The sequence below is a fragment of the Phyllostomus discolor genome, chromosome 6 (genome assembly GCF_004126475.2).
Source record: "Phyllostomus discolor isolate MPI-MPIP mPhyDis1 chromosome 6, mPhyDis1.pri.v3, whole genome shotgun sequence".
Classification (NCBI taxonomy): Eukaryota; Metazoa; Chordata; class Mammalia; order Chiroptera; family Phyllostomidae; genus Phyllostomus; species Phyllostomus discolor.
Genome location: NC_040908.2, coordinates 116,926,710 through 116,945,843, shown reverse-complemented (window position 1 = coordinate 116,945,843; position 19,134 = coordinate 116,926,710). Strand labels below are relative to the sequence as shown.

The 19,134-nt window shown below is 44.7% G+C and overlaps 1 protein-coding gene and 1 long non-coding RNA gene across 2 annotated transcripts in view; one reads left to right on the top strand and one right to left on the bottom strand.

Moving 5' to 3' along the window:
• GAB2 (GRB2 associated binding protein 2) overlaps positions 1-10,505 on the bottom strand; it is a 176,384-nt gene extending 165,879 nt beyond the window's left edge. Inside the window, exon 1 of the mRNA XM_028516564.2 lies at positions 10,299-10,505. Within this exon, the coding sequence (XP_028372365.1) occupies positions 10,299-10,373 (75 nt within the window). The 5' untranslated portion in view covers positions 10,374-10,505. The remainder of the gene's footprint in view (positions 1-10,298) is intronic.
• The window catches only part of LOC118501253, a 32,121-nt gene that overhangs the window by 7,721 nt on the left and 5,266 nt on the right, over positions 1-19,134 (top strand). Inside the window, exon 2 of the long non-coding RNA XR_004903875.1 lies at positions 7,170-7,173. This is a non-coding gene — a long non-coding RNA (uncharacterized LOC118501253). The remainder of the gene's footprint in view (positions 1-7,169; positions 7,174-19,134) is intronic.

Here is a 19,134-nt window from a genome sequence, read left to right as displayed (position 1 = left end):
TCCTCTATGTATGTCATATAAGTAAAATCCTTTTTTTATTGGCTTATTTTACCTAGCTAAATGTCATTAAGGTTCATCCATGCTGTGGCACGTCCATGTGTCAAAATTTCCTTCCTTTTAAAGGTTGAATAATGTCCCATTGTATGTATATACTACATTTTGTTTATTCATTCATCTGTTGGTACACACGTGATTTGCTTCCAAATGAGAAATTCTGATCCAATGCTTGTCACAAGATTCAGGAGACTGGCCCTGGGTTAGAGCAGTTTCTCTGATGTTGTGAATACAAAGAACCAATCCAGTGATTAGGACTCCAGAGCAGAAGGCTGCTAAAAGGAATTTCCACCTGGTTATCTGTCCCAACATCTGGAACCAGGTAGAAAATTTAAGTACTCAAATAGTCTGCTGGAATAAAGTCCTCGCTGCCTAGGAAGGTCTAGAAATGGTCTTGAATTCACTGTAATTTTTTTTATTTCAAAGTATATTTTATTGACTATGCTGTTACAGTTGTCCCTGTTATCCCCTTCTGCCCTGCACCCCCTCCCACCAGTTTTTCCCCCTCCCAGTTCACATCCATGGGTCATACATATGAGTTCTTTGGCTTCTACATTTCCTATACTATTCTGAACCTCCCCCTGTCTATTTTGTACTGACCATTTACGCTTCTTATTCTCTGTATCTTTCCCCCCCATTCTCCTCCTCTCCCTCCCCGTTGATAACCCTCCATGTGATCTCCATTTCTGTGATTCTGTTCCTGGTATAGCTGTTTGCTTAGTTTAGTGTTTTTAGGTTCAGTTGTTGATAGTAGTGAGTTTGTTGTCATTTTACTGTTCATAGTTTTGATCTTCTTCTTTTTTTTTTAGGTAAGTCCCTTTAACATTTCATATAATAAGGGCATGGTGACGATGAACTCCTTTACCTTGACCTTATCTGGGAAGCATTTTATCTGCCCTTCCATTCTAAATGAAAGCTTTGCTGGATAGAGCAATCTTAGATGTAGGTCCTTGCCTTTCATGACTTTGAATACTTCTTTCTAGCCCCTTCTTGCCTATAAGGTCTCTTTTGAGAAATCAGCTGACAGTCTGATGGGAACTCCTTTGTAGGTAACTGTCTCCTTTTTCTCTTGCTGATTCTAGGATTCTAATTTTTATCTTGGGTAATGTAATTATGATGTGCCTTGGTGTGTTCCTCTTTGGGTCCAACTTCTTTGGGACTCTGAGCTTCCTGGACTTCCTGGAAGTCTATTTCCTTTGCCAGATTGGGGAAGTTCTCCTTTATTATATTTTCAGATAAGTTTTTGATTTCTTGCTGTTCTTCTTCTCCTTCTGGCACCCTTATGATTTGGATGTTGGAATGGTTGAAGTTATCCCAGAGGTTCCTAAGCCTCTCCTCATTTTTTTGAATTCTTGTTTCTTCATTCTGTTCTTATTCAATGATTATGTCTTCCTTCTGCTCCAAATCATTGATTTGAGTTCGGGTTTCCTTCCCTTCACTGTTGGCTCCCTGTATATTTTTCTGTATTTCACTTTGCACAGCATTCACTTATTCCTCTATTTTGCAACCAAACTCAGCCATTTCTGTGAGCATTTTGATTACCAGTGTTTTGAACTCTGCATCTGATAGGTTAGCTATCTCTTTGTTCACTTAGTTGTTGTTCTGGAGTTTAGATCTGTTCTTTCATTTGGGCCATACTTCTTTGTCTTGGTGTGCCTGTTTACCTTGTAAGGGGTGGAACCTTAGGTATTCACCAGGGCAGGGCAACCCATGTAGCTGTATTATGGCACTGTATGTGGGGGAGGGGTCAGAGAGGGAACAATGCTGGCTTGGCTCTCCACTGGCTTTCAGTCACTTCCCCCACTACACATAATCAAGCTAGGCTCTTCTGGTGCTATTCCTGGATGGGTGGGTTTGTGTACATTCGAGGACCCTGTGGGTCTCTCCAATGGACTCTCCTGTGATGCTGGGAGTTTCTTTTGCTGATGCAACCCCCACAGGTTTATACAGCCAGAGGTTTTGAGGCTTTCTTTTCCTGTGCTGGAACTCTAGGTTGTACAGTCTGTTTAATTCCCCAGTTGTTCCTCTGGGTTCATCCTCATGCAAATGTGGGACCACTTGGTCCTCCAATGGCTGCCTTGCCAATGTGTCCTCTCCGCCCTGGCTGCCCATCTCTACCCCTCCTACCAGTCTGGATGAATGTTTCTTCTTTAACTCCTTGGTTGTTGGTCTTCCATACAGTTCTATTTTCTAGCAGTTCTGGTTGTTTTTTTTGTTTTTAGACTTGTTGTCCTTCTTTTGGTTGTGTGAGGAGGCAAAGTGTATCTACCTATGCCTCCATCTTGGCCAGAAGTCCACTGTAGTTTCTAAAGACCACCCTCTCCCCTGTTCTTTCCCTCCCCCAGCAATATTGAGATATAATTGACATATAACATTATGTAAATTTAAGGTATACAACATGCTGATACACATATATTGCGTTATGATTATCGTTGTAGCATTAGATAACAGCTCTATCGCATCACATAATTGCCATTTCCTTTTTCGGGTGAGAACATTTAAGAGCTACTCTCTTAGCAGTTTTCAAGTATGCAATATAACTGCTAACTATAATCACCATGCTGCACATTCGATCTCTAGAACTTACTCATTTTCTAATTGGAAGTTTGTACCCTTTGACCAATGACTGCTTAATTCCCCATCCCCAGCCTCTAGTAGTGGAGACTGTACTATTTCTGTAAGTTTGGCTTTTTTAGATTCTACTTACAAGTGATATTAAACAGTATTTGTCTTTCTCTATCTGACTTATTTCAATTAGCATAATGCCTTCGAGGTCCTTCCATGTTGTTCCAAACAGCAGAATTTCTTTTTTGTGGCTGAATAATATTCCACTGTATATGTATTAAAATACATATATATTATATATATGTATGTATAACATACATACATCTTCTTTCTCCTTTCATCCAGTGTCTGTCAATTGACAATATAATCCATTATCTGCCAAGGCATTCACCAATATAATCTTGGCTATTGTGAACAGTGCTGCAATGAGCACTGGGGTGCACATATCTTGGATATCCTATTTTCATTTCCTTTGGATATATACCCAGAAGTGGAGTTGATGGATCATATGATAGTTCTGTTTTTAATTTTTTTTTTGGTGGAATCTCTACAGTGCTTAGTGAATTAAAAGACAAGTTACAGACCGAAAGAAAATATTTGCTAACCAGGTATTTGACAAGGACTGGTATCGTGAGCATATAAAAGAACTCTCAAAAGTCAACAGTAGAAAAACATGAACAATTTGTATAGAAAATGGACAAAAGACTTGGGGACATTTGACCAAAGAGGATATACAGATGGCAGAAATCATACAAAAAAATGTTCTATATCATTATTCATAAAGGAAATGTAGGTGGTGACTTGCAGGGCAAGAGGAGGGTATGGGGGAGGTGGAGGTAGGTATAGAGGGGATAAATGGTGATGGACAGAGACTTGACTTTGGTGGTGAACATACAATACAGTATGCAGATGATGTGCTGTGAAACTGTACACTTGAAGCCTATATAATTATGTTAACCAGTGCCACTCCAATAAATTCAATACAAATGAAAAAATGTCCAATGGGTGAATGATTAAAAATGAGTTCAGAAAAAGTTGAACCATTGTTAATATAAGGAAAACAGTTTGCACAACACTGATGTAATCTGGCAGCCAAGGAGAGTGGACTGGAATGCACATGCGTGAACAATGACAACCTCATTATACTAGTCAGCAGGGGCAGTAGACTCCATTGAGTGAACATGTGTACTGTGTGGCCATCACATTAAAAATGACTGAGCGAGTAGAGCAATGAATCTGCATCAAATTTTGCATTCAGCTTGAACATTCCTCCATGGAAACTATTCAGATGATTCAGAAGGCCACAACTATGGGCAACTGGTGATTGGCAGCTTCATCATGACAACATGCCCACTTATGCATCACATCTCATGCAGAGTTTTTTGATGAAACACCAATAACCCAGGTGACTCAGCCCCTCTACAGTCCAGATTGGTGCCCTGCCACTTCTGGCTTTTCCCAAAACTAAAATCACCTTTGAAAGGGAAGGGATTTCAGACCATTGATGAGATTCAGGAAAAGATGACAGGGCAGCTCATGGCGATTAGGAGAATTGTGTCAAGTCCCAAAGTGCCTACTTTGAAGGGGTTAGAGGTATCATCTCCAAAGGTTCCATACCATATGAATCCATTTATACAACACTCTTGAAATGACAAAATTACTAGAGTGGAGAACAGATTAGTGGCTGCCACGGGTTAAGGATGTGGTGGGAGTGGGATGGTAACTATAAAGTGGCAGCAGGAGGAATCATGTGGTGATGGAAATGTCTTGTTTCTTGACTGCATCACTGTCAATACTGTAACGTGACACTACTGTAGTTTTTCAAGGTGTTAGCATTAAGAGAAACTGGAAAAGAATACGTAGTATTTCTCTTTACTGTATCTTAAAACTAAATATGCATCTACAATTATCTTAAAATAAAATGTTTAATTTTTTAAAAAGCTCCGGCTTTGCCACAAAGCTAGATGATGTGGGCAAGTTATTTCCCTTTTCATAGGGCTAAACAGGCGAAATGAAGAGATCAATGGTCTAAGCACAGTGCCTGGCACAGGGTAAAGTGCTCGACAGATGGCTATTAAAATACTAACCCTAAGGTTCATGATGGTGGGAAGGGAGAAGGGTATAGAAAAGGACCTTTGGATAATAGTACTAATGGGTTTTGATGAAAGATTAGATGTGGAATAGCAGGTGTCAGGGAGTAAAGGATGATTCCCAAGTTTCTCAGTTGAGCCACTGGGTGGTCACTGGCACCATTTACTGAGCACACATGGGGTGAAGAAGAGAGAAATGAGGAAGAGTTTAGTTTTGGGTGTGGTGAGTTTGCGTTGACTGGGAGACATCCAGGTAGAGATGTCCAGTTAACAACTGCATATGCAAGTCTGGAGTTCAGAACACAACTCTAAGATGGAAATTTAACTTGATGATGATCAGCATGCAAATGACCATGGAAGCCAGGAGAATAGATAATCTCCAAGGAAGAACAAAGAGCCTACAGCATGGCCACTGTGACTATAAAGGAACTTCACCCTGTAAGAACTGGGTAAAAGAGGGCCAATCTAGCAAAGGAGGCTCATGCCAGAAAAGGAGAAAATCCAGGCATATTTGAATCACTCTGGGTAAAAGAAACATGTTTCAGGGAAAACTGAGTGGCCCACTATGACCAAGTAGTGAAGAGCGAATTTAAAATGAGAAGTGAAAAATAAACCTCTTAGTGAGCAGTGTGTCACTGGTACCCTTCTGAGCATAGCTTTGGTGAAATGACAAAGTAGGTTTCAGATTGGAGCTGAGAAGAAGGCAGAATAAGTGGAGACATAATATAAACAACCATTAACAAGTTTAACCCTAAAGAAAAAAAATAAAGCACAGGGGAAAGGAAGGGATGTGATGTTGAAGGAGAATTTTGTTAAAAGCAAGTAGGTTTAGACATTAATGAGAAGGAATAGGTAGAGGGTAATCATGATTGAATAGCTGGAGGGGATATGACCCAGAGTACAAGTGGCAGGATTAGCTCAGTTAGAAGGGGCGCCACATCTACTCTAAGAAGAGGGGGAAGTGCAAGGAACCATGCAGAGGCACATGCACGTGGAAATCTGGTCACAGTGTGTGCAGGTAGCTGCTCCCTGGTAGCTTCAATTTTCTTTGTGAAAGAGAAGGCAAAGCCATCTGCTAAGACGGAAAGGCTGGCTTAATTTTTATTCCCAGCATGAAATTCAGTGCCTTGGACATCTATATTTAATAAATAAATGTATATAATAAATAAAATAAAAGCAAACAATTAGTTTCCTTAATTCAGTTTTTCATTACTCAACTTTTTCCAAATTAGCCACTAGGGGGCATTACTGCTGCCAATCTTTTCCCCTAAATCTTTCAACACCCTGAAATAGAACAATTACAGAGAAGTGTATACCATAATAGATGTTTATCTTTTTACAGTGTAAAATTTTTATATTTAGAATTAACCTGATAGACTCTGTTTAGTAATTATTATTTATATTTTAGAGGGAATAGAAGGGAAGGAAAAAGAAGAGAGAAACTTTGATATGTAAGGATGTGTGAGAGAAACATCTATCAGTTGCCTTTCACATACCCCCCAACTGGGGACCTGGTCCACAACCCAGGAACATGCCCTGACCAGGAATCAACCCGGCAACCTTTCCGTTGCAGGCTGGCACTCAGTCCACTGAGCCTCACCTGCCAAGGCTGGACTCAGTTTAGGTGATCCCAATTTTGTCAGCAACATGCAAAGCATCATACTCAGGAGCCAGTCAGACAAATGTCTTCTTTGCTCCACCAGGCCTGATCAAGTGTTGACCTTGACCACGTTAATGTTGCTGAGCTTCTTCACAGCTTGTTTGACCTGGTGCTTGTTGGCCTTGACATCCACAATGAGCACAGGTGTGTTGTTGTCTTCTATCTTCTTCATGGCTGACTCGGTGGTTAGAAGCAACAAGACAGTGACACTGTGGTCAGTCTTGTTTCTCCTGGGGGCACTCTTCTGAGGATATTTAGGCTGTCTTCCCTGCTGCAGTGTCTTGGACTTTGGAAGGCGGGTGACGGAAGACCTTTTTTTGTGGCTGAGGATGCTTTTCAGCACTGCTTTCTTTACCTTTAAAACCTTTGCTTTGGCTTCAGCTTTGGGAGGGGCAGGGCCTTCCTTCTTCACTTTCCATGCCGCCTTTGTGAAAGGCCATACTGTACGTTTTTCCTCAAAAAAAAAATCTGTCAGCTTTGTATACATGTGTATGTGTGTAAACGTATGCACACACACTGCAGCAGGATGGGGGGCTGCTCTTTCCACCAGCCTCCCGCTGCAATCAAATCGTTATGTCCCAGACGCAATACTTACCATTTTGCGGAGGTCACTTTTTGGAATTCCTCCAGGGCACACAGCAAATACTGAATAGATCTTTTACACTTTCTTATGATTAATAAATTACAAGAGATGGATGAAAAAATCTCTAAAGCTAATCCTTGGTAACATTTGCCACAGCTTCTTTAAAATTGTTTTTCCCCCCTATACCTCCTCCCCCTTCCCCAATTAAATGAGGTAGGTTTGTTAGATTGATTTTAAATTGCTGTGATCTATTTCTTTGAATCCTCACCCAAGAATATGTTTATTGATTTTAGAGAGAGAGGAAGAAAGAGAGAGAGAGAGACATTGATGTGCGAGAAACATTGATGGGTTGCCTCCAGAACCCACATCCTAGGTGTGTGCCCCGTCCAGGGATCAAACCCTCAGCCTCCTGGTGCATGGGACAATGCTCCCACCAACTAAAACACCCAGCAAGGGCAGTTGTAATTCATTCCATAAACTGCTTTTTTTCCATTTCAGATGCTTGATATATTTTTTCTTGCTCCTCTCCCCTTCTTTTATTATTTTTTATTTTATAAATTTATTGGGGTGACACTGGCTAATAGTGTCATATAGGTTTCAAGTGCACATTTGTATGATATATGACCTGCATGTTGCATTGTGTGCCCAACACCTAGAGTCCAATCATCTTCTGTCACCATATATTTGTCCCTGTTTACCCTTTACTACCTGGATATATTTTTATAATGGAGATTTATTAATCTATAAGATGATGTGGCTATTCACATTAATATTAATATATAACAGAATAAGCAGCTTATTCTTGGTGTGTGTATTTGGCAATAAGGCTGGAAAATACTTCTTTCCTAGTTTGGTTCTAACAAACTTGGGCCTCTAATGAACAGTGGGAACTGGCAGAATTTTAACTTAGAACAGGGTGCAGAAATTTTCAATACCCCTCCAAAAAAGTAAAAGCTGACAGTTCCTCAAGAGTTCATTTAGGGTTATACAGATCGGTTCAGTTTCAACTAAGGGAAATGAACTTCCACAGTAGGGGAGACTTCCAGTCATACCAACAGGACACATCACACTCCAGCCCGAGAAAAGCTGTTAGTTTGGTCAGATGCCTCGCAGGCTGGAGCTGTGGGGAAGATGGGAAGGAGGCTGAGGTCATCGGATGACTGCAGGGTGTCAAATATGGGCAGGCATACCTCAGAGACAATGCAGGTCTGGTTCCAGACCACCACAACAAAGCCAGTATCACAATAAAGTGAGCTGCAGCAAAGGGAGATGTAATCTTTATGCTGGTACGGGATCTTGCCTTCTATTTGTAAAAAATGCAATACCTGAGTAGTGCAGTAGAGCGAAGTGCAATAAAAAGAGGTATGGTTGTACTTCAATTGGATGAAAAGGGTGCTTAACTCCAAAGCGTCCAAACTTGGTTATGTGCACTAAAGTTCTGTGGGGAACAAACATACTTATGGGCCATAAGAAGAGTCTGGGTGAGAGAACTGAAGTCGTCATCAGTCAAATGTAGATACAGTACCACATTGTTTGCAAACTGTTTCAAAAACAAAGTTTCAAGGTTCTTTTGTTAGTGTTCTAATTGGACAATTATGAGTCACATTTTTAGTACATACTCTATTCCACTAGCTGGTATGGTATTCCACTTTTATTGATAGTGTTCAGAAGCTCTTTGGAGTCAAAGATGTTTATGTTTTTAATATTTATAAGAACATTAATAGCAAGTTATTCTTCCATAACCTAAGAGAAAAGTTAACCTTTCCTACGAACTGATACCACCTTGAAGAGCAGAAAAGTTTCTTTCTCAGGAATTATAATTCTTTGGGTACATGACCATCCCTGAAATAAGCTTTAAAACTGACATCATTGCCACATCCCTACTGTATTTTCAATCTATGTCCTCATTCAGAAGACCTGTGCTAAATCCTTATATTCCGCCCCCCCCCCCCCCAGGAAATGATCCAAATAAGAGCCTGATTTCATTTACATACACACACACACACACTTGCACTCCCCGACAACAACACTTCCTTTAAAAAACAGAATGTCACTTCCTCAATCCAGGGGCCAGAGTCCCTGGGTTCTGATCGGGGGAGCCAAGACAGGAAACTCTGGTAAACCTCTGCCTCCCCCCACTCCGGCGCCGGGGCCGCTGACAGAGGGCAGGGTCTCTCGGAGCTCCCTTGATGCACTGCAGCTGGAAGGCCACAGCTCCCTTCCCCGCTTCGGAACCATCCCGGAGTCCCGCACCGGGAGTGAGTTTAACAAGGGCATTTCATTAGAAGTGAAGAGGGAGAGGATGGGAGACCTTGACACCTTTTAGCGACCTTATTTCCAAACTCCTGCGAGTAGCCCAGGGCTGATTTCAGCCAAATCTCAGGAACTGGCATCGGTTGGTACTTTGACCCCGCCAGGCAAGGCATCTTCTCGTTTGGGGGCGGCGACATTCAGCCCTCCTCAGCACTCAAGCCCCAGCCTGGACCGCCTGCCCCTTGATGTGGCCCGTGTCTCACCCGGAGGGGGAGAGGCTGTCCCGGCAATTTCAGTAAACACTGTCGGTTAGCACCACCTGGCAACTGAGAACCTTGATCCCTCCCGACCCCAGGACTGCACAACACAAAACCCGGGCCAGTTACAGCGAGCCAAACTGCAGTGTCACCATGGAGGGCTGGGGTTGGGGGATGTATGTGAGAGACACACCGAATAAAGGGAAACAAGGGGACAAACAAATGAGTCACTAAATGCAAGGGCTGCACATGCCGCTGACGCTGCCCGTGATGCAGAGGCTGCGGACTGAAAGGAAGCAGGCGGCCACCCGGAGGGGCGGGCAGAGAAAGGGAAGGGGGAAAGGGTGTGTGTGTAGCGCCTCGCCCTTTGTGGGGCCGGGCTGCGCGGCCCGGGGCCCCGGCCCCCCTCTCCCGCCCACTCCCCCGATCCCGTGGGCGGAAGCCGTTCGGGGTTGCTCCGGTCCCCCAGCCCCGGGAACCAACTCCGTCGCTCTCCAAAAACAATCAATGCAAACTTCAATACTGTGTGTAGTTTACAAGGAGGCTGGCTGCCCAGGCGCCGCCGCCGCCGCGCCCGCCCGGCGGGGGACCTACCGCAGCTCCCACCTGCCGCCCCGCCCGCCCCGCCCCTCCGCGGCGCACCTGTGACAGGTGTGCAGGTGCCCCACACTGACCCGAGCCGCGGGGCGCGCCCGCCGCTCCCGGCCCCCAGGAGGTCGGCGGCCGGCCCTCCGCGTCCGCACGGTCCCTCCCGGAGCCCCCAGCCGCACGTCAGGCCGCGCTGCGCCCCCGGCCCGCGCCCCCCGCGGCCGCGCCCGCCGCCCGCCCGCACTCACATAGCGCCTCAACTTCTTCTCGGGGGGCGATTTTCTCAGCCAGCCGGTGCACACCACGTCGCCGCCGCCGCTCATGCTGCCGGCCGCAGGGAGCCCGTCGCCGGTCGGACGGACAAGGGCGCGGGCGCGAGCCTCTGGGTCAGCGGGGCCGGCGGTGCGCAGCTCGCGAGGGAGGGGAGGGGCCGGGCGGCCGGCGGGGCGAGGACGAGGCGGCGCGGACCCGGCGGCCGCGCGCGCGCGCCCGCCCGCTCTTCCCGCGCGCGTACTCGCCTTTCGGCCTTGGAGGGGGCGCCACAGCAGGAAGAGCGGGCGCGCTCGCCACGCCCACAGCCCGCCGCGCCCCCCGGGCCCGCCGCTTTCGGAGACGCAAACACCCCCCCCCCACCCCCGCGTCTTTGGACCCGAGAGGTCGCGGTTCCCCAAGATGCCGAAGCCTGCAGCCGGCCGCGTCCTCCGGCCCCGTTTTGCTTTATTCCCGAAGCCTCCAGCAGTTCGAGGGGGTGGCGGCCGCGCCTCTGGTGGGATTGGGGGTGGAGTGAAGGGAAGGGCTCCGCGCCCTTGGGCGCGAATCGATTTTTCACAGAGGGTCGTCAGGAAGGGACCCCAGGGCTGCTCGAGTTTCCGATCCATTCCCAGAGTTTCAGGTTTCAGTGGGTCAGGTTCTGGCTGAAATTAGTGATCCGCTTCCCAGCAAGAGTTTAACTCTCGCACCACTTGGTGGGAGAAGGAAAGAAGAAAACAGACTACTATGTGCTGGGCGCTTTTTCATTCCCTGTTTACGCGATTGTCCTGAGGAATCTACAAATCGGGCAGGCAGTATTATTCCCATTTTACAAACAGCTTAAAGTCCCCAAACCTGTGTGATGCAGAGCCAAGTTCCTAATTTTGGTGGTGGCGGTGGAGGTGGTCCTGCTCCTCTGCTTTTTAAAGTGGGGAAATTGCTCTAATGTGTGCAGATCAACTTGGGGGTCTATTATTACCAGCAATTAAAGTCCAGCTGGCTCCTTCACTGCCTCTGGAAAATACAATTCAGTAAAAGAAAATTCATATGAATTTTCAGAACCAAGGAAGCAAAATGAGTCCATGTGTCTCCTACTAAATCAGGCAAGGTGGTGTACAATAAGAAATGGGAGTCAAAATTCTCCAGCGTTCCAAATCATTCACACGGACTAGGAGACCTCTCTGGTGTTCATTTGAAAATTGCGGTATAATGATACCTGTCACTGCATCTTGGTGAGGTTTATCTGAGATGAAGTGTATGGAAGCACCCACTAGACAACCCCACATTTCAGGGGGAGGATGGAAGGAAAAAAAAAACCCCTTTGGTAGGGGCTCTTTCCCACTCACACAGTACCTTTACAAGCAGTATTAAAAGGCAGGTCCTCCCTCCAACTTCTTTGAGAAGTGAAGAGTAATCCATGCTATCAGTAAGGAAGTATGCTGCCAGCAAGTGAGTAGGCGAGACAGCATCTTGCACTCCCCAGACAACTTTAGACGAAGGCTATTTTGTTCACTTCCCTGTCTTTTTGCAGCAAAGCTAGTTGTTTCAAACATTTGGACATCCATCTGGTTTTACAGAACTTGGCTGGGTTGGGAAAAGTTCAATCGGTTTGTAAAAGCTAATCATTTACTATATGTGTAGCTCTTTTAGACACTCTGGGAGGCTTACATCAGCTCCTCTGTACCCCATTTCACTGACTTTCAACACCATTCAGTGTGCTGCTGGATTGAATATAAAGCCAGAACTGCCAGGCTATTGCTGGGACCAGTCGTCCCCTAGCCTTCCAAGTTAGGGATCCTTAAACCACATACAAGGACCACCACCAAAATTATGGCCATTTTGCCCTTTGGCTTTGGCTTTCAGTACCTTAAAAAGCTCTGCGACAAATATCAAAATACTCAAGTCTGCCAAATCAGTCAGGAGGCGGTGACTCTCCACCAAAATAAAGCAGCTTCTGACTTCATTCCCATCTGAGTCATGGTGCCAGGTCTCCGGGGTTGGAGGTTCTGAGAGATCTGCACGGTTAGTTTGCAGCTACCCTAACTTTCTTATGACTAGGCTGCCAGCACCCAGCTCAAGCAGCACTTAGAAGGCAGAACTGCTGCTGGAGTCCCTGGCTGCACCCTGGTGTGGCTCCAGTCTTCTGAGCCTGAGCCGCGTGCCAGGTCTGGAAACAGCCCTCGGACAGAACGTTCCTGTTTGGGTCTCTACTAAGTCCTCTCCACTTCTTGCTTTTTTTTTTTTTTTTTAATGCTGCTTGCCTTTGGCTGGGGAGAAATGGAAAACAAATAGTGATTTATTTACATAGAACTAAGCGCCATCTATCGGAATCAGTTGGGATAACGCCCCCCACCTCTAACCTGCGAGGACATGCACCACTGGTCTATAATTTAGGCAATTTTGATTTTAAAGACCACAGTATTTCCTGGAGGAATTAATGACTGACTGCAAGGAGGGTTTTGGGTCATTAATTGTATACTCATTAAATCCTCAGGAAATGACCACCTTAAAAGGGAGGGTTTCTCTGGAGGGAGCAGAAATTAGAGAAATGAACACCTGGGAGGAAAGCACAGGCACCACGTTTTGCTCCCCCACCCCCAAAGCCTGGGTTCTAAACCGTGCACTGTGGCTTTGAGTTTCATCAGCGACAGCCTGCATCCGTGCCTGTCTGGGAGTTGAGGGTTGTGGTGAGCGGCAGGTGCAGGGCTGGTGGAACACTCCCAGGAATGGGTTGGAAAGGCTGGAGGGAGAGCTGTCTTCAACCGCACATCAGGCCAGTGTGATTAATGCCACCCACGCTGGGCTTGATGTCAGTGATTGGACTGGGGGTGGGGATGGATGTTTGTGTCCTAGCCTTTCTGCCTTTTCTCCTCTTCAGTTTAGTTGACAGGTTAATTTCAGAGCTGAGTGCTGCTTGCCAAGGTCAGTGTGGCCAACTGAACAGAACCACCTCGGCTTGGTGACTTTCATGGCACTTGTCTCTCAGGTGTATCGAGGCTTGCATTTCTTTAACCCCTGGGTGCTTTGAGCCCTCTTGGTTCCCTCCACCAGATTACTCTGACCTTCCCAAATCAACTTTTGGCATCTTGTTTGGACTGAGATCTGGAAGTGGGCTTGGGGTGTGGCTGAAGACCTAATTGGGTTGGGTTCCCTCCCTGTCTGTGGCTGCTAACAGTCTGTTACTTGACATTACACCCAGTGGGAGACATTTGGGAAGTAAACTTTAGAAAAGGTTGAGCAAGTCCAACTTTCCAACCTCCCTTTGTAAAGAACCAGAACCTGTGCCAATTGCTTTGGGGCAGTTAAGCTCCTGGGACATTTCTCCTGACACTGGTGGTGGTGAGGACATCAACATTCGCAGCTCATGCTGCAAACTCAGTTATATTCTCCCAAGAACAAAGACTGTCAAGGTCCCTGGGAAAGTGTCTTCGTGCTCTAACCATACTTTGCATGATGGCCCCTTCCTTCACAGAGAGAAGTCCTGCCTTGAATTAGATCGTGAAAATATGTCAGGACCTCATTCTCTAAAACTTACCATCCCCATCCCCCAACATAGTTTTCTTAGATTCACATTGCACCCTTATAAATTGGGTTGTCACTCTGGACAGCAAATATTTGTTTCCCTATTTCCCTCCCAGCATGGTGCCAGGCACACATGGATGCTCATTACATGTCTGTTGGGAGAATGAAGGAACCAATTCTTAAAGGATAATGAGAACTGTGGACCCCTGGAGCACCACCCCTGAGAATATGATCTGTGAAGGTCCTTATAAGCAGTCAGAGTGTTTAAGCCCACAGGGACTGGCCTGGTGGGAAGGGCAGAGCAGGTGGCGGTAATCCTATGCAGTTTCACTTTAAAAAGTGGTTGAAACCCTTGGACAGTTTTGAGCACAACGACTCCTTAGACCTTTGACCTCTACCCCCAGGCTCTAGAGAGCTAACTCTGTTAATCCTTGGTTCAAACCACGACATTGTTGTATGGACTCCCCAGATACCCTCTGCTCTGGGACTAAGATTTAAATCATTTATGGTTTATCTGGTATCTGGTTTCACTGTGACAGTCTTAGAGGAGCTCTAACACTTAACCCCTTGTACCCTCCGACAACTAGCAAAGTGGTGAAATCAAGTCCCCTGACTCACAGGGGGTTTTGTCCGACAGCTGACCAGAAATACCATTTTCTTCTGCACTGAACGCATGCACAGTGGCTGTGCACATTTACTAGTCTCAGTTTTGCTGGGGACTCAAGGGCCCCAAGAGATCATCTCATCTGACTATCAGAATTACCCAAGATGTTTGATTCATACAGCCATTAATGTGCTGGTTAATATTTAAAAACTGGCTCTCTGGTGGTGGCAGCTTTGATTTGTAGTATGTGCAGTTTTTGTGGTATAAGTACTACACTCCCTCCACCCTTCCCTTTCCCACCAAGTTCAAATGATTGACTTTGTGTCTTTGAATACAGTTAAGAGACACACAGTTATGTAGTATTTCTCACATAAAATAGATACAAATAACATGAAGAGCAGGAATAACAGCAAATTGTCCTAATTAGTAACTGAGGAGTTTTGGTTTATTCCCTTTGTTTTTAATATAACTTAGTCAGCATTTTTAAGTGCACAATTCAGTGGTCGTTAGTATATTCACCAAACCGTGCAACCGTCATGGCTAATTTTCAGAACATTTTCATCACCCCAAAAAGAAACTCCATAGTTATTAACAATCACTCCTCACTTCAAACGCTAACCCCTGGCAATTGTTAATCTACTTCCCATCTCTATGGATTTGCCAATTCTAGACATTCCATACAATCAGAATTATACAATACATGGCCTCTTGTGCTTGCCTTTTTTTACTTTGTACCATGTTTTCAAGATTCATCCATGTTGTAGCATGTCAGTTTTTTCATTCCTTTCATTGTATGGATAAAATGATCCCTTCATTGCTTGATAGACATTCCAATGTTTCCACTTTGTGGCTATTATGAATGACGATGTAAACATTCCTGTGCAAGTTTCTGAGTGAACCTACATTTTCAATACTCTTGGGTGTACACTTAGGAGTCAAATTGCTGGATCATACCGTGACTGTGTTTTCCTCTTTTTACGGAACTGTTTCCCACAGTAGTTACAACTCCATTTACATTCCTACCAGCAACTGTATGAAGGCTCCAATCTGTCCACATCTTCTCCAATACTTGCTATTTTCTTTTTTTTAAAAATATATAATTTTAATAATGTTATTTTTTAACAACCAGCTTGCAAAACTTTTCACAATTTACCAGGCGACTCCCATAGGCTGGTAAGAGCCAGTCCTAGCGCACCCCTGCACAACAATCCACCGCAGAAAACCCCGTCATCCTGTCCTGTAGGCAGTTCCACTTCTTTCTGCTGATGAGAGCAGTACTCAACAGATTTGAATTTCCTTCTTCTTACATCCTTCCTGTAGAAACCAAAGCCTAAGGTCTCAGGTTTTCTTCTCTTGGAACGAAAATTTTTGATTCTGGAGAATTACAGATTTTCAGCTCCCACCAAGCACTCTGGGCAGGACACAATGTTTCCCTCCTACGTTTGTGATGAGAAACAAAAATAAAACCCAAAATGTATCTTCCTGACACCCAGATGTATCTTCTGGATGAGCTCTGGAGCAGTTGCTTCAACAGGGCAAGCAGCTGTGGTCTGTTTCAACATAATTTGATGTAATCAGGGCTAATTTTGATGATGCAGTAACTCTGAAGACCGTTTTTTAACTGGATTACTGTTGGGTCAACAATCATGTGGTATTACGTTTAGTGGCTGGAACAAAAGCCAGAATTAAAACAGCTTCCCCCACCCCCCTTTGAAATGACAGCCCCACTGGGATTAGAAGTTATGAGGCACATTTAACACAATTAACTAAAAAAGGAAAGTAGCTGCAGTCAAATTATACATGCAAGCTTCTTTAAGGTCCCGAGTGTTAACTCAAAAGAGCTGGAAACTTATTTATTGTTGTTGTTTTCTTTTCCAAGAGTGGTTAGAAATAGGTTGGCAGCCATCATTATAACCTAATATTTTCATAACATTCTAGGAAAAAACCTTAAGATTTTTCCTGAACCAAATGATGACTTTAGTAGTCCACAGTTCCCTCTACTTTCCATGTATGTTTTCAAAATGATTGAGGACTAAATTTAGGGAGCGGCATGCCAGGGTTGTAGGAATGTGTTACACAAAGCGCTACACACATTTGCAACTGTTTCTGATAAGCAGAGCCTTTTATTTTATTTTGATAGATGTGGCTATCATCGTTCACCGCCAGCCCAACGGCAGGGGCTGGGCTGCTCTACGCACACAGGCTTTTGTCTCTTCCTCGCTCATCTGAAACACAGCTAAGGCCCAGGACAAAGGCTGTTCCAACAGTTCTGGAAAGCAGGATCTTCAAAGATAGATGTCTTGGAAGCTGCCAAATATGTTGGTTCTTCAAAACCTCTCTAATCCAGTTTTGTAGTTCAAAGAAAGTCTGATAGGTGTCCAATACCCTGAGTAAATAAGCCTCCATTCATTTTTCTGTGTGTGTGTGTGTGTGTGTGTGTGTGACTCAGGGCATCAAGCAACTTGAAAAGCAAAGAAGTCACGTACCCGGTTCAAACAAGTGGTCTCCAGTGCTCTCAATCTCAATTTCCCAAGAGAAAACAGGGCTGGTCCATTTTGGGTCAGGTGTCCACCTCTGTTCTCAGTAAGGGAAGCTCATGTCCCTAGTATGTCTGCTGAGGATGCACTGGCTAGGCCAGGGGTAAGGGAATTCTTAGAGGAGGAACGGGTTTGATAATTAAATAGACAGCTTGAAAGGTGTTTAACAGAGATATGAAAACCAGTTTTGTTTCTTTCAGGACATACTGAGTATCATATGAAAACTTGAAAACACTTAGAAAGGCATGTGTTTCTGTTCAAAGACAAAAAGATACTTACATTCAAATACATGTTACTTAGGAAAGATTATTTATGTGCTTGATATTTTATTCTCAGTAAGGATTACCTAAGAACCTACTACCCCAAGTTTAGCATGAAAACACAAATATGAGTAAATCCAGGGTCTTAAAAAGTTCAGGGTCTTTCTAGGGAGAGTGATGGGCACGGGGATGTCCACAGTAGCATGGACAATTAATGCCGTAATCGAGTTTTTGGAAGGACTGTGGGAGCACAGAGAAATTAGCAACCAACTATACAGGGGCCCAAACTGTAAGGGCTTAGGTTTTACTTGTTTTGGTGTGCCCCACAGAGAGAGGCACAGAGTAGGTATCAATTCAAATTTGCTGAATAAGATGATGTAAACAGTAGCTACTTCAATTTGGAGGTGAGAAACTTGTTTAGATTTAGGGAGTAGGGTGGAGAAAACCACTAACTGTGAAAATCTGAGCAACTCTAACTTTACCTGCTTCTGAATTTCTTTTATCAATCAAATACATCCACTCAACATACATTTACTGAGCACCTGCTGTGTGCAAGGCACATGTCTAGGGGCTGGTTATATAATGGTGAACAGTAGAGCAAGGTTCTTAGGAAGCAGTCTGCTAGGTCACTGTCCTTCAGAAGCAAAGTCGGGAGAGAAGCCCTAGAAACTAACTTTCAATAACAGATCATGGAGACAAGTTTCCAGCTGAACTCAATTATTTGATTCCTGACTTTTTGTTCTATGCTAGGCAATGGCTCCAGTCTTGGATTTATGCTGAAAAGGGCTAGTTTAAAAGTTTATGAAATATTTCAGACACATAAAGAGCGAAAAGCCAGTCTGGGAATTTCTTTTAAGGGATATTTCACTTTTGTCTGATGGGCATATTTACCCCACCTTTTTTTTGGATAACTCAATGATACCTATTCATTTCAGAGCTATTTAATGAGTACCTACTATGTGCCAGATACTCTCTAAGGCACTGCAGAGGCAAAGATGAATGCAGTCTCCTTTCTGTTCACATGAAATTCACGTTCTGGTAGAGAAGACAAATGACAGAAGGAGGGGACCAGAATGTGCACGTGGTGTTGAGGGAACAGAATCCAAGGAGGGGGTCTGGAAGTCACTGTTCAACCTTTGGTATCTTGAAGCACAAGTAATATAAACACTAACACTAGTAATATATACATGTGAACATGGAGAAATTCTAGTTGCATTTTAGAGGGTCACCAGTTTTAAAATAAGGCCTCACAGCCTCAGACACTGTGACTAAGGCTGTAATATTTTGATTCTGGGTGACTAAGAGGTGACAGGTGTGTAGCCTGAGGAAGCCACCCAAGCCCACTCGCAGGCATGTGGAAACAAGCAGTGCTGAGTCAGGGTTCAGGTGCACGCGCCCTGGACCGGCCGGACAGGAGTTGCTAACCCACTGTGAGAAAGTGGACCAAGAGCTAAATGACAGTGAAACATAAAGATACAGAAGTTTCCACGTGATGTTTTTGTGGCTGATCAATAAATGGCCTACTCCTAAGCGTTTCTGAGAAACATTAACCATATACAAGAGCCTTCCAGCGCAAGTTAGCAAACGAGATATAAGTCGGTGTGCTGTTGATTTCAATAAAACTGACATTCTATCTGGTTGGGGGTGGGGTGGCGAAAGGAAGGGGAAGCACCTGGATGTTGACAGATTATTAGGCACAGGAGGAATCTGAGTGGGAGAGACACACATCTGTAGAGAAAAAAACGTGGGAGAGGTGGTGGAGAGAGAGAGAGGAAAAGGGGTAAAGGTGGCGCGGCTCTGCAGGCTGGCTTTCCCGCCCCGGCTGCAGAGGCACACACATCAGCTCCAAGGTGCAGACACAACAATCAAAGCAGAGCATCTTCTTCAGTGAGCAGGTCTGTGTAATTACCAC